Source organism: Cephus cinctus, unplaced genomic scaffold, assembly GCF_000341935.2.
Source record: "Cephus cinctus unplaced genomic scaffold, Ccin1 Ccin1_scaffold0857, whole genome shotgun sequence".
NCBI lineage: Eukaryota > Metazoa > Arthropoda > Insecta > Hymenoptera > Cephidae > Cephus > Cephus cinctus.
The window spans coordinates 689,149-702,697 of record NW_014333443.1 but is presented as its reverse complement, the minus strand read 5'-3'; the positions used below and the strand labels follow the sequence as shown (position 1 = coordinate 702,697).

Here is a 13,549-nt window from a genome sequence, read left to right as displayed (position 1 = left end):
TATTGATTAAAATGTAAGCGCGACCCTACTGCCAGTGTAAGCTTCTTAACTGTGGGCTGCACGGCGAGCATCGAACTAAGAGTATCGATAGATTGGATATATACAGTGAAGAGGAACGATCAATCTTGAGTGTACCTATAGAGCAAGAAGTACGTGGAACCAGGTCTAGGTATATGAGCTTGCTCGACTCGTCTAACGAGATGGTATCACGTGGTGCGTTCATATCCTTTTTGTATAGATGCCTTTTTTTATTGAACTAGTTCCGGCAGTTTAGCCTCAATCGAATTTTCATGTATCGACGTCGTTGAAAGTAGATTTCTTTTTTGGTCCACCGTGCAGCATCGCGGAGTAAACGAAATTGCTAGTGAAAACAATTTCCTGAGGCTGAATCTTTTTTTTCTGCGCACACGTTTGTCTTCTTATGAAGCAGATCGACTCCTGGCAGACTAACCATGAAAATCATCCTGATCTTATCTGAACTCTCGAAGATCCTCGATAGCGATCGATTACCCGGTGCTCGATAAAATTCAGCATGGTTCTGATCCCGGCGCGAAGGTATCCCGTGGCGTTGGTGAATAACGATTCAACGCCCACCGGCTATTGCCGGGTCTTGGTATAAAGCGTATCAGACATCTGGACCGAACTGGGATGCTGCTTGGGTCCATACAATTTCATAACAAGCAGGAGACGCTTACGCGTCTTCTCTCGTTCGAGGGAAAAATATTCAGCCTCTGTAATCAGATTTCGATTAACGATTCCTTTCAATAGGACTGATCCATCAGAGATCGATCGTTTTGACCTTAAAAAGAAAGGCCAAAAAATTGAAAAGTCAATTTTACACGATTTACCCCAAAAATACGATTATACGCGATAATCGCTGGAATTAGCATAAAAAGTTATAAAAATTTCGTAACTGCTGTGAACAATGTCAAATAACTCGTTCAAATGTCTGAAATCCATAAATCACTAGGAACTATATACCAGTATAGATTTTCCGTGTAGTACAGATTGTATCGTTAATAGTATACATATATATATCGTACTATAGAGTGGGGTCACGTTATAACCTACTTTCGATAACCAGAAGATAGACTCCTGTCAGGCTCACCTTTATCTTATTTTATTCCACACGCTCGTGGCATGACTAACGAAATAGGTTCCATGTCCATCTCGAAGAGACGCGAAGAATGTTTTTAGGTTAACGGGCCTCCCCTTCGATCATGATCACGATCGTAAGACGTATGCCGTATACACCGACCGATTCCCCTCGATCGTATTCCATACCTCTGAAAAATTCTTTCCGTCGCGGTTCGTTAACTGCGCGACACGCGCGCCGCCGGTTTCAGCCGACAAGAAACGAGATAACGAGACGCGAGACGATTATAGCCGTGAGTTTTCCAGAATCGACGTCGGACTTCTAGCAACTATTAGAACTCTACATGTGCTGCCAGTATTATTATTATTATCCAGTTCTCATTAGCTGCTACGATATATACATACATATGTATATATATATATATACACGTAAAACACACGCTTTCCAAGAGTAAAATTATTCTGCAAAGCTGTCTGGACTAAACGATTCCTGTTAACGATCCTAACATCAACAAGTGGCAGGGTCATCGAACCGATAACGCGATAATAATTAACCTTTGTATAGATTTGATTTTAAAAAAATGCATTGGACTAATCAGAATGGAAAAACAAATTGTTCATTCAATAAATTATTAACGATACTCACGGATTACACGATTGCCAATTACGCAACGAGCCTCATATTTCTTTTAGACTCGCTTGGGCTACCGTGAAAACGTTTTACCACCCGATGATTAATAAATCGTCGATTCTAGTTGCGCTAATAAGCAAAATGGCGACGGCATGCGTGGCTCGTACGATCCGATCTTCGAAGCACCTAAGGATCGTGAGAGCGCGTGAGTCCTGCGATCGGTTTAGACGAGTTTCGAGTTTTTTGCTCGTCTGGCCGATCCGGTTGATGGATGGTCAGCGCTAGACAGCGCGGTCGGCTCTTTCGCTTGATTTCCTTTTTCAAAAGGATCCAGAACGAGAGAAAGATAAGGAATGAGAGGAAGAGAGAGGGGTGGTGGGGGCGGGAGAAGCTATACACAGTCATAGGATTATGGGGATACGAAATATTTCGTCGAGCACCGACGCGACTAATATATATCATTGTTACGTCGACTTTATGCGAAGATACTAAAAACTTTGACACGTCAAAGAAACGACTGGCTGTACAATTCTTTGGCATCTCGATTTATTCCTCCACTACGGCAATATACGTGCACAGTTAATGTCAGTCTGATAAAGGCACTTTTGATTCTTCCGTAATTACCCAATCTTCTTTTCCATTCGTTTTTTCCATCAAAAAATACATACCAACCGAACCACCCTTGCCAACTAAAGAACAATGCTCATGTTTTTGTATGGTATAATTTCGAGCCTCCTTAAGAGACGTACATACTGACGATCCTTTCGAATGTCTCGCAGTCCCACAAACCAGGGACGTAGACACAATACAAGAATAAATCACCACAACACTCCATAAACCCCCAGCATTACCATACCTGAAAAAAATTGCCCTCGCTCCAAAAAAAAAAAAAAAAAAAAAAAAAATTTTTTAAAAAAAAAAAAAAAATTCCTCCTGTCACATTAAAGTTTAACGGTTTCGCGCGGTCTCTGCGTCTCCTTCCTTCTTTACTATTAAAAAAAAAAAAAAAAAAAAAAAAAAATCATTCTATATAAAAAAAATCTCCATAAAATAGCTATCTTTATCCACCATTACCCATATTTCATTTCGCCCTTAAGATCCTCCAAATCGTCTTATGCGCCCCCTCAAAAAAATTTCACTTATTTTCAACGATTAACCCGTCCCTGTCCTCTTCTACAAGGTTGACATCTCGTTCACGTGATTGTCGGCCTCACGTGCTATTCGCCAAAGCTGCAACCTACGTATACAACGACTCTGTATATCTCGTATCTATGCCAACAATGTATTACCTACCCATATATACGCAATAAAACTGAAAAACCTAAAAAAAAATAAAATATAGGCAGCACTCGGTACCGGTATCATCGTCGCAGGTGGCAGAAAGATGGAAGCGGCCGGAGCGACGGCACGAGAAATGGCGATGTAAAGTAGATTGGCAGGTAATGCATAAGGGCGCGTTTACCGCACCGTAGATAGGTAATAAGAGCACGTGGAAGATAATACGCCGCTCGTGTAAGGGGCGTAGAAGGTGTGCGTTATATCATTGCGCGAATTCGCGGTACGAGGATACATGTGTGTAAGGTGCGTATAAGTGTTTTCGCGTAAAGGCATGTGCGATCGCGGTCAGTTCGCTTGATAGGGGTCTATTGACGGTTGGTATCGTTGTGGGATAATAGTAATGGCAGATAATGACACACCGTCGTTGGAACGTTGGATGGGCAGTACATTGTCTAAGAAAAGTATGGTAGAGCCAGAGATAATATATAAAATGACGACTGGTATCCGTTTACCCTGTCATTGCGTTCACCTGTACGTCTGCGGAAATTGGTTACGTTGGCTTCGGCCATACTCGTATCGTTCTTATTATACTATATTTTATAATGTCAAATAATAATAAAAATATACCATCGTTAAGAATTTTTACAAAGTTAATTTCAAATTGATCACCGCTTACGTCGTTACGAACAAATTTTAATAATTGAATGACTGCATCTTTTTTTTTTTTACATACGAGGGAACACGATGCATTGTGCAATTCTGTATTACGTATGAGTATAAGGATCGGCTGAAATCGCAGTACCAGTTCTTATACTGGGTAAGCGGCTGTTATGACGAGTTGTTTAATAATGCCGAATAAAATGATGAGAGTCGTTTAGAAAAACGATGTCTCTGTACGAGCACGAGGTTTAATGATGATTTTCAAGAAAAAAAAAAAGGAAATTGCGTATTCTTCGTATTTTTCAAGGATTTGCAATGGACAGGTAGCAGGGTGCGCGTGGTACTGTGCAATGTGAACGAAAAGTATTTGCTTGAGTGAAACGTTTGAGTTGCATAATATGGGGAGGAGGGCCTCAAGGCCCCCAGATTTACGTGGTATTTCGTAGTTGGCAAATGACTACCGATGTTCCCTGGTATCAAGCTTTAATTTGCAAGGCTGCGACAGCAGTCGACACGTATCATCTCCGTATACAGGGAGGCGAATAATAATGTAGCGAAGGCCTCTGTCGAGCGGGCCTCAATCTTAATTAAATCTATGGCAATTATTTTGATATGGCTTGGTCTGCTCATCTTCGAAACTCTCGTCCGCTACTACTACTACTAACTATCGCGGCTACTACTACTATCAACAGTTACTACCACTGACTACTATACCACTACTACTTTATACTCATCGCGAATTATGCCGTGGTCTTCCATTTGGGCCTTATTCAGAGAAGCCTGGGTCAGTCTTATGATTACAGGTACCTATATCTTGAATTATAGCCATAAGACCTGATTTATCCGGCACGCACTTTATTAATAAAGCAAAAAAATGCCTGAACATAATACAGCTTGGACTTGGAAAAATTTTTTATTTATATTATTACATAAAAAATAATAATTTTTTCTCGCTACTTAGCAATTTTATTACGTATCTATAATTACTGTTAAAATTTAAAGAGTCAAGGTGATTTTTAAACGGAAGATCTGCCGGTAGTCTGATTTCGTAGAATTACTATCTACAACTATACGTATATGTTTAAGAATGCTTCTTTATTTTATCGATTTGTACGAAAGACAAGTAAAATGATTCGTCAACATTGAAAATTTTCCATTGCAAATTCCACACGACAGCTAGATGGCTATTTGCACGCGCAAAGAAACTTGGCACGCAATGAGTTAGACGTGTCGCGCCTGGGGATACATTTCCGCCTTTCTAAGCGCATGCAAATGAATTAAGATCATGGTTATCCTTGCATTGGTTAATTGAAGATTCTCCTAAAGCGTGAGAATGAGAAAGAACAAAGAAAGAAATTGGCAGCAGCAACGGCCAATGAACGGTTTCCTCACCTAATTCCTGTTAGAACATACGTGTAGGGCACTATCCGAATGATCATCATTATCATTAATTGGACGACCGAAATATACAGGAATGTGAATCAATAGATTTATTACCCACAAACACATTTAGATAGTAGATTTATCGAGAACTGCCATCCAGTTTCTATTTTATGGTAGAGACCCCCGTAAGAAAAAGGTGATAAGAATTTTTGTTTACAAGATTAATCAATTCAAATATTTTCTTGGAATATTCAATAAAATCTAATCCGTCTTGTTTGGATTAATTAGGAATGGCGAAGTGGCGACAAGTTTACACGGATAAAAATAATTCCGCGATGCAAGTCACTACATTAAATTGTCAGGTGACACGTTATACCGTAATTTAACCATAAACATGTCTACACCGACTGTCCATATTGCATTGCTTATACATAAGTACAGCATAGTACAAAAATATTGACAATGTTAAACGCGCAAGCAAGCATATTATAAGCCTGTCATAATTTCTACATCTTCCCGTAAACATATATGCATACGTATGAAATACCTTAAAATCAACTATTCTTTTATTACAATTCCATATAAGGATCAGGATACCGTTACTCGTGCATTTTTTCAGTATTCGGACCAGATTGGCCGGCGTGTTCGGAAGTTATGGCCATTTAAGTGTTTTCACTTCAAGGGGGTGTAACTCCCCCTAGAGTGATCCTACAGGGGTTCAATGGGGGTGTTTTTTTATTGCCGAAGGATGCTCTCTCTCGTTCCCCGATTAGAAATATAAATTTCCTTCCGGAACTACTAGATCTCGAAATTTTCAAAAAGTTCAAAAATGCACTTTTTCACTCCAACCCCTGCCATTCGGCCATTTTGTATCCGATCGGGATAAAACCTTTACCATTCGAACGGGAAGAAAATTTCCTAAAAAACATATCTTTAGTTTTTTTAAATCGGTCATAGTTTCGTAGAGATACACAAAAATTAAAGTGTTCCACTTCAATTGCGCATTACTGTATATTATCGTCACACGACGCCTCCGCGTATCCCGATTCTGGGTTTCTGTTACACGCTTCAGAAATAAGTATAAAAGGTCGAGTCGAGTACGCTAACCGATTAAAGTACCGTTAAAATGTTGGCCGGTATGTAAATAGCTGGAATATGTGCATCCGATTGTCTTTTATTTGTTACACATCCCAGTTATTTCCTGACACAGTGTATATGTAGGTAAAGAAGAAATTCCACGTACGAGTATTACAAGGAAACAAGAATAATCTCGGATTAACTTGATTTCCTATTGAAAATAGATATACTGACTATATATTTAAAACAAAATGGAGTCTCTTGTTCCTAATTCAAATAAAGCTACGTACTTATCGCCGCGTGAAATGGTGTCATCAACCCGTATAATACGTGTATCATATTATATACTACAGTCTACAAACCTATAGTATAAAGCGCCGTGAAACGTTCACCTCAATTTTTGCTATGATCAACCTAGAGAAAGTGTAGTTCGCACCTTTGTGGTATTTGCAAGAGGTCCGATAGCTTAGTTAAGTATAAATAAGTATATAGCGATACGTCCCGGGATCCCATGAAGTATTATTATAGGCTATAGTACATTTCGCATAATTCACTTGACATCCGTTTAAGAACTCAACGCGCTGTATAAAGACACATGAAGTATTACTATAGCGAGTGGCAGAATAGACGCGGAAGGAAATTCAAAGAATTCAAGAGTTTCGGACTCTCTCGTTCTCATACGTTACAGTGGCTGTTCGTTTCAGCACGAACTGCTTGGAAATAAAGGTATAGGTAAATCGTGAGAAGTGTATAGCACAGGAGCATTCTAAACCCGAGACGAAGACGCACGTTAAGGAGAATAAAGATAAGGAAGAAGAAGTTAAGAGAATGCCAAAGAAAGAGATAAAGAGAAAGAGAAAGAAGGGGGCGAGGGGAAGACCCGTTTTCTCGAATTCTAATAAATCTCAGGAGCATGTTTCTCCTTTCCATGGTTTCCCTAAAAGAGAGAATGGTGAGAGCCCAAAGGAAGAGTAAGTGGAACATAGTAGGCAGCTTGCTGTATACATATATAGTATATAGTATATAGTAGTAGGTATAGGTACTATAAGATCAGGATAAACGTCTTTTATTTTGTTGTATACGTATGTATATCTAAATTTGTAAATTTTATGAATATGTATGTATATTAGCACAGGAAATAACGAAGATGAAAAAGGTTCTTTGAATGCTCTCTAACCTGTATCGACGGAATGGATGAAGTCACCGGTCCCAACCGGAAGGTCCTCCTCGTACGCAGGTGTAGTGTCGTCATCGGCATAAACAAGTATCACGAGTGAAATCACAAATACGAGCCGACGGAGCAGCATCTTGAAGAGACGGAATGCTCGATATAGGTTAGGCCTATCCTTACATCCTCGTTGTCTGGTTTCTAAGATGGGGTACCACTACAGCTGTAGTACCGTGTCACGAATCGCACTAAAATTCTCCGCATTGATACGGGAGAGTATCTATTCGAGAAGTTGGCACGCGCGATCCATATTTTGGATAAAATTAAAAATAATCGATCGAGGAAAGATCGAGATATTTTTCATATCCCATTCCGGTGATTCGAAGACACTTTTTTTTTATTGGTTCACTTACGAGTTATCCGAGTCTCAAGAATGAGTTTTTTCTATGGGTATTTTTGTCTATCCTTATTGCTCGTATCCACGTGAATGAGATTTTCATAAATTCATCCAACCGTCCGCGACAGTCTCTCGGTCTCGAGGCACATGGTACACGGGTTTGTTTTTGTCTTCCTTCCGTACGTTGAGCTTGTTTATAGGCTTTTTATTGAGAGCGAAATCAATCTTGGAAGTTTTGTTTACGCGTGCTACTTGTATTTAAAGAAGTGTCTGGCGCACGAGTCCATGCCGCACTGGCCGGTCAGGTGTTTCAAGGAGCCGCCATCAACAGCTCGACACCTGGTGGCACGCTATCGAACTCCCTTCCTGGGAGACATTCTCTTCTCCTGGGTTGAGCTGGAACCTTCTCTTAAGTGTAGAGCCTCTGGGGAGTTTCATTCATGGGATCCCATGGGTAGAGGGAAGGACCGTGTACGAGTACGTGGGAGTACGCGAGAGAAACCCTATCGAGTATTACTCATAGTCAAACCTAATGGGAACTCTTATGCCATTTGAAGTAACTTGAGGTCGGTAACGCTTCTCGATCGAACCATCGAAAATTAATTTTTAGTTTTATTCCTTCATCAATTTTCGGAATTGTCAAGCATTCTTTCAGACTATATATATATCTCATTAGTTAAATAGAACTGCGTTATGAAGGTATGAGCTGTATTGTTGAAAATTCAATATTTCTTTTTGTAAATTAAAAATTTTTACCTGAACAGCAATATTTATTACTTATCGTGGCTCTTTATTGATTTATATTTATTAGTTATATAGATTCGAATCTTCACTTTGAAAGAATTTATACCTTTTTTGGTCCTTTCAATCTACCGCCAAATGTATGTACAAGTTCTTTTGGAAAATATATGGGGCTATAACAGGATATCTACCTTTGTGTACGTTCTACCGTTGACTCGAACAAATGAGGCATCTTCATGGTATTTAATTAAGCCTTGTCCCAGAGAAAAAAGCTGGAGGTACAGGAAGCGATGGGTTTCGAGTACGCGAGCAGCGAAGCGTGCTTGGTACCCCGTTACGGGACAAACTCATTGGCGTCGCATCTTCCATTACCAATCCCTAGATGGCACTGCGGCTCGTACGGTTTCCGCGTTCCTCTCGCATTTTATCTCCGCGACAATGCACGACAACCGCTTCGAAACTCTACGGGCTATTCTGGGATGCTGCGAGGTTCGTCGTTTCCGTGAATTATCCATGGGACACTGGAAAGAGGTTGAAAGATACTCGAGAGACCCAAGAACAGTGCAGAAGAAGAAACGACGGAGGAAAGAAGTAGAAAAATCTCTGTATTAATAAGGCAAGCACCGTAGCGAAATTACCATCACGAGTGAAAGCATATATGCATTTATGTAAATAACCGACAAAAATTAAGACAACATTGACCATTTTAGACTACAATGTTCCTTGCGAATGACTTCACGTTCTCCGATTAGCTTTCACGTGAAGCGAAATTCAGTCTGGATTTTATTATGAGAACTTTCGTTCACAGTGAAAACAACAGTAGAATATATTTTTGCGATAAGAGCAGTTGCATAGTAAAATTATTTTTTTTTATTTCTTACTATCTTCCTGTATCTTTAATTCTCATTGTTTCTTTAGGAAGAATAATAATCGGTGCTTAGTTCAATTTACTGCAATATTCTACCAGGTGAAAGTTTTCATTTTTAAAATTTAAACTGCTCGAGCGCCACTAATGGGACTCTCTGAATTTTTTTTGTATTTTCTTTTAATTAGTATTACTTTCGTCCAATCTACTATACCACAACAGTATATTCTATACTTACGCTTTTATCGATTGGAGGCAAGTACGTGGAGTTCAGTCGCGTAAACAAAACGTCAATTCTTTACATGGTAGGTAGCAGGTACGTAATTGCGTGTACATTCGACACCTGTGACTATCCGGTAATTACGCAACACGTCCATCTCAAAGATCTCCACTGACGAGTCTTGAGTGTGCCAGGGCCTCTGGTCTAAAGATCCAAAAAAAGGCCCCATTCATACGTAAAGCCTTAACGTTCTCCATTTATAATACCTAAGCGATCGAACGATAGTGTAGGTTTGATTGAGTATTATTTTTAATGACTCCACGTTGATCTATAAACCAAAAGCTCGTTAGAAAATTTAAAAAAAAATGTCGAAACATTTTATTTTGAGGAATATGAAAAAATTTTTTTTCAAAATTTCAAAATTTTGTATCAAACCTTCAACTTAACTCTATTCCTTCAGATATGGTTCAACGACTTTTCCAATGATATACCATGGTTTTTATACAGGACCTACCAATCTGGACATACGTCAAGATCTAATTCCAAATCTGACGATGATTATCAAGTTTTCAGGACGAAAAGTCGCACGTAGCGTTTTCATTAAATCGACAATGGAGTATAGCGGTGCCGAGACGCTACGTACCAGGTTGCCCAACATGATCCGCAGTAATTCCAGCTGACTCCCTTGGACTAGGTTCCCGCTCGCTTCAACTTTTTACACATTGTGATGATCATTTGCCGTGGTTAGTAACGGTAAGCATCATTGCCTAATGACGATAGCGGACCTCACCGACGAGATAGACTTTTTTTATTCTACCGAGTAAGTTCGGGACCTCGTTTTTCCTTATAGCCCGTTAATTATAAATAACTCTTATTTATCACATTCTCATATACTTCTCTTTACGTTTTACCATACCCAGCACAAGAAATACCTTAATCATACAATTTTGAGCATTACAGCACGATACTGTATCACTGAAAAAAAAACGTATACAATAAAATTGAATATACCCGTGTTCGTTCTCGTACACCCAGCTTAAACTGTAGACTAAACAAATGCCAGGACATTAGCGATTCTCATGTTACAGTACGCAAGGAGTGTGCAGGACTTCGAATATTTATGACCTCAAATTGGTTAGAAAATGCGTCGGTAACTCCCATGTTATTTACGAGCCACAGGGCGAAGATGACGATGAGGTCTGGAGGGAGGTAGCGCGTCTTATAATGTATGCAGTATACATGTACAGACCACCGTATGCATTTAATGTATAATATCCATGCGGTATGCACCGTGCGTTATGATATATCAAAACAGTTTGCACATTTGGAATTGTTTTGAGATGCTGTCGGGAGGATCGGTAAACGAACTTATGTGGTAAAGAAGAATTTTTGTTACTACGTATAGTCAGGATAGTGCAGCTACTTTATCGTTGCTATTGCTACTGCACCGTGGTGCACCTGCCGGAAATGCGGTTACTATCTCTTCTAACACTATACCTGTGCAACCTCGAGGCCAGAGTGTAACTACCTGTAGGAGAGCAAGCTGTAGTCGTAAAATTGCCTGGTTCAATTTTCGAGTTCCACATTCTTCAGACTCGAAGCGGCCTGCCAGAGTCAATTTGCCAGGGTCCGTAGGGGTCACGGTACCTACTTGACCGCAACTGAATTTACCGAGCATGTCCGGATATGGACGTAAAAGTGTCTCCTGTTTATACGATGTTCTACTGGGTTCGTTTATGATATATTAGTATCTGTACTGACTCTACACAATGTACTCTAGTGTACACGGGCAAGCCACTTGTACAATGTACAAGGGGAGTGTTCTTGTTTATATCTGGATTTCATTGTGCAAGAGTGCAATGTACTCGATGACTTATTTTGTTCGTCGTTATGCACATTTCATTTCGGCAGTTATATATAGTGGTCGGTATCATAAAATTTTTATATAAAATTTTCAGTCTGGAAAATGAAGAATGAAATTTTGTAAATTTTTACAAGAGGATGGATTACGTTGAAATTATGTTATTTTTTATACTTATTTATTTCACATTCTCTGTTAAGGGAGCAATGTACGTTATATTCTTTTATGTATACAAATTTTGGCAATTTAAAAAAATTTTTTTTTACAAATTTGTTTTTTAGGATTTTACCGCGTGGTGACTTGTATCATTGGTATAAAGATTCTATGGGACCTGAACAGAAATTAATACACTCTAAATCATCAGTACTGTTTAAAGGTCCAGCCAGCATACATATATCATCGTAGTACAGCTATATCCTTACGGTACGACTACATTCCTCAGATGTCACAGACTGGGATGTCAGATTATCTCTTCGATCTGGCCACTGATCAGAAGCGTCTTGCTGATTGGTGAGTGACTTTTGTACGTCCTATACGATCATTCATCGTGTCTCAGAATGGAGGATCCGAACGGGTACGGAGGCTTAGCTTTGATTGTTCATTCTGTTGACACAGTATGGATTTCCAATACAAGGTCCTGAATGGCAAGATTCTTTTTTGAATAATTTAATAACAGATCACATTTGTGATCTTCTTCTGGATCTACCTTGGCCGTCTTTCTTACGTCATAGTGTCCTTACGTAAAACTTGAATGGTTTTTCAAGTTTATATATGTATAGATTTTTGTTTCTTAGATTCACGAGAATCTACTTTTAGCTTTGTTCTTGACATGAAAATTTTTATGAACAACAGAGATATTACTTTAGTAGCTTTTATAGGGATATAGAGGAATGTTTTTTTGAGATTCGTTAGATTTTTTGTACTTTGACAATTTTTTAATTTAATTTATATCATGAATAACTTTACCATTAATGAGAATGTTTTTAAAAACATTACAAATTAACATGATGAAACTTATATATTCACTTTTAATTGCAATTTTATAAGTTCGGATTAGATTGTTCCTAGTTTTATGTTATTCTAAGCACACGAGGTATACATGTATATATGTATAGAAGTTTAACCAACTTTACCTTCCTTTTATCTCTAATACGTTTCTATACGTACACAGGCAAATTTGAATATTCTCCGAAAATATTTATGATTATATTAAGGACTAATCAATATCTAACTAAACATCTCCAAAGCTATAGTTGTACATTTAACGTTCGTTACAGTCGTCCGCAGTATCTACGCTGTCAATTATATTCTTTGATTGGTATACAAATTTCATTAATTGTTGCTTAACCCGAAATCTCTAGTCAGGTGCCGATTTCTTTGATCCGGGTCAAGAGGCGAAGGCTATAATTTTACTCGTAATATTATGGGAACACGTATAGGTACTGATCTTGTATTATTACCCGTCAATAATATCATTCGATCTTAAATCAAATAATCGTGAATGCAAATCTAAATAATTATTTCCAAATTGGACTTTCATAATAATTTATAGACTCCTGTAAATAGGCAGCGTGAGTGGGTGCATGTATAGACGATAATTCAATGGAATTCATAAAAAATGTTGACTTATATTTTGAATATACTTTTATTTACTTCTAATACAAGTTTGTAATATTAAACAGGTAGTTTATTTCTTGAAACATGAAAATATTAGCTTCCTATATCCTCTTAAACGTGCAAACGCCATTTATCTTTAATAAATTTGCAAAATTATAATTATGGAGCTGGCTGTAAGTATGTTACGCAATTTCCATAAATACTTGCCATACTAACAAAAAGAATCAACTACCAAACAACAAAATCATAAATTGTTATTAAATTTTACTTAATAATATAATATACTCAATTTTGATTATATTTACCATTTATACGTATATTTAAAATTATATGTACCATCATTAGTTTCGATTATAATTGCAATAAAATTTGTTACCACTCGCTGTGTTACTAATGGATCTGCGTCACAGGGCGCCCTCATATTTCGGACATTATCTCAGCAGAAGAGTGAAGCAAAAATATTTCTCAATTTAATTTCTCTTAATCGTATTGTATTCTTTTATATCAAAGGAAACAAAAGAAGTATACGTTAGACGATCGTTCCTTTTCAGATACT

General features: G+C 38.2%; 1 protein-coding gene across 3 annotated transcripts in view; it reads right to left on the bottom strand.

Moving 5' to 3' along the window:
- LOC107270943 overlaps nt 1-8,004 on the bottom strand; it is an 81,048-nt gene extending 73,044 nt beyond the window's left edge. For 2 of the 3 annotated variants that reach the window (XM_015746413.2, XM_015746415.2), the window contains exon 1: nt 7,302-8,003. In XM_015746413.2, coding sequence (XP_015601899.1) covers nt 7,302-7,431 — 130 coding nt within the window. In that variant the 5' untranslated portion in view covers nt 7,432-8,003. Of the gene's footprint in view, nt 1-7,301 lie in introns of all 3 variants that reach the window. The other variant, XM_025088246.1, reaches the window with a different exon arrangement.
- Nucleotides 8,005-13,549: the final 5,545 nt, after the last annotated feature.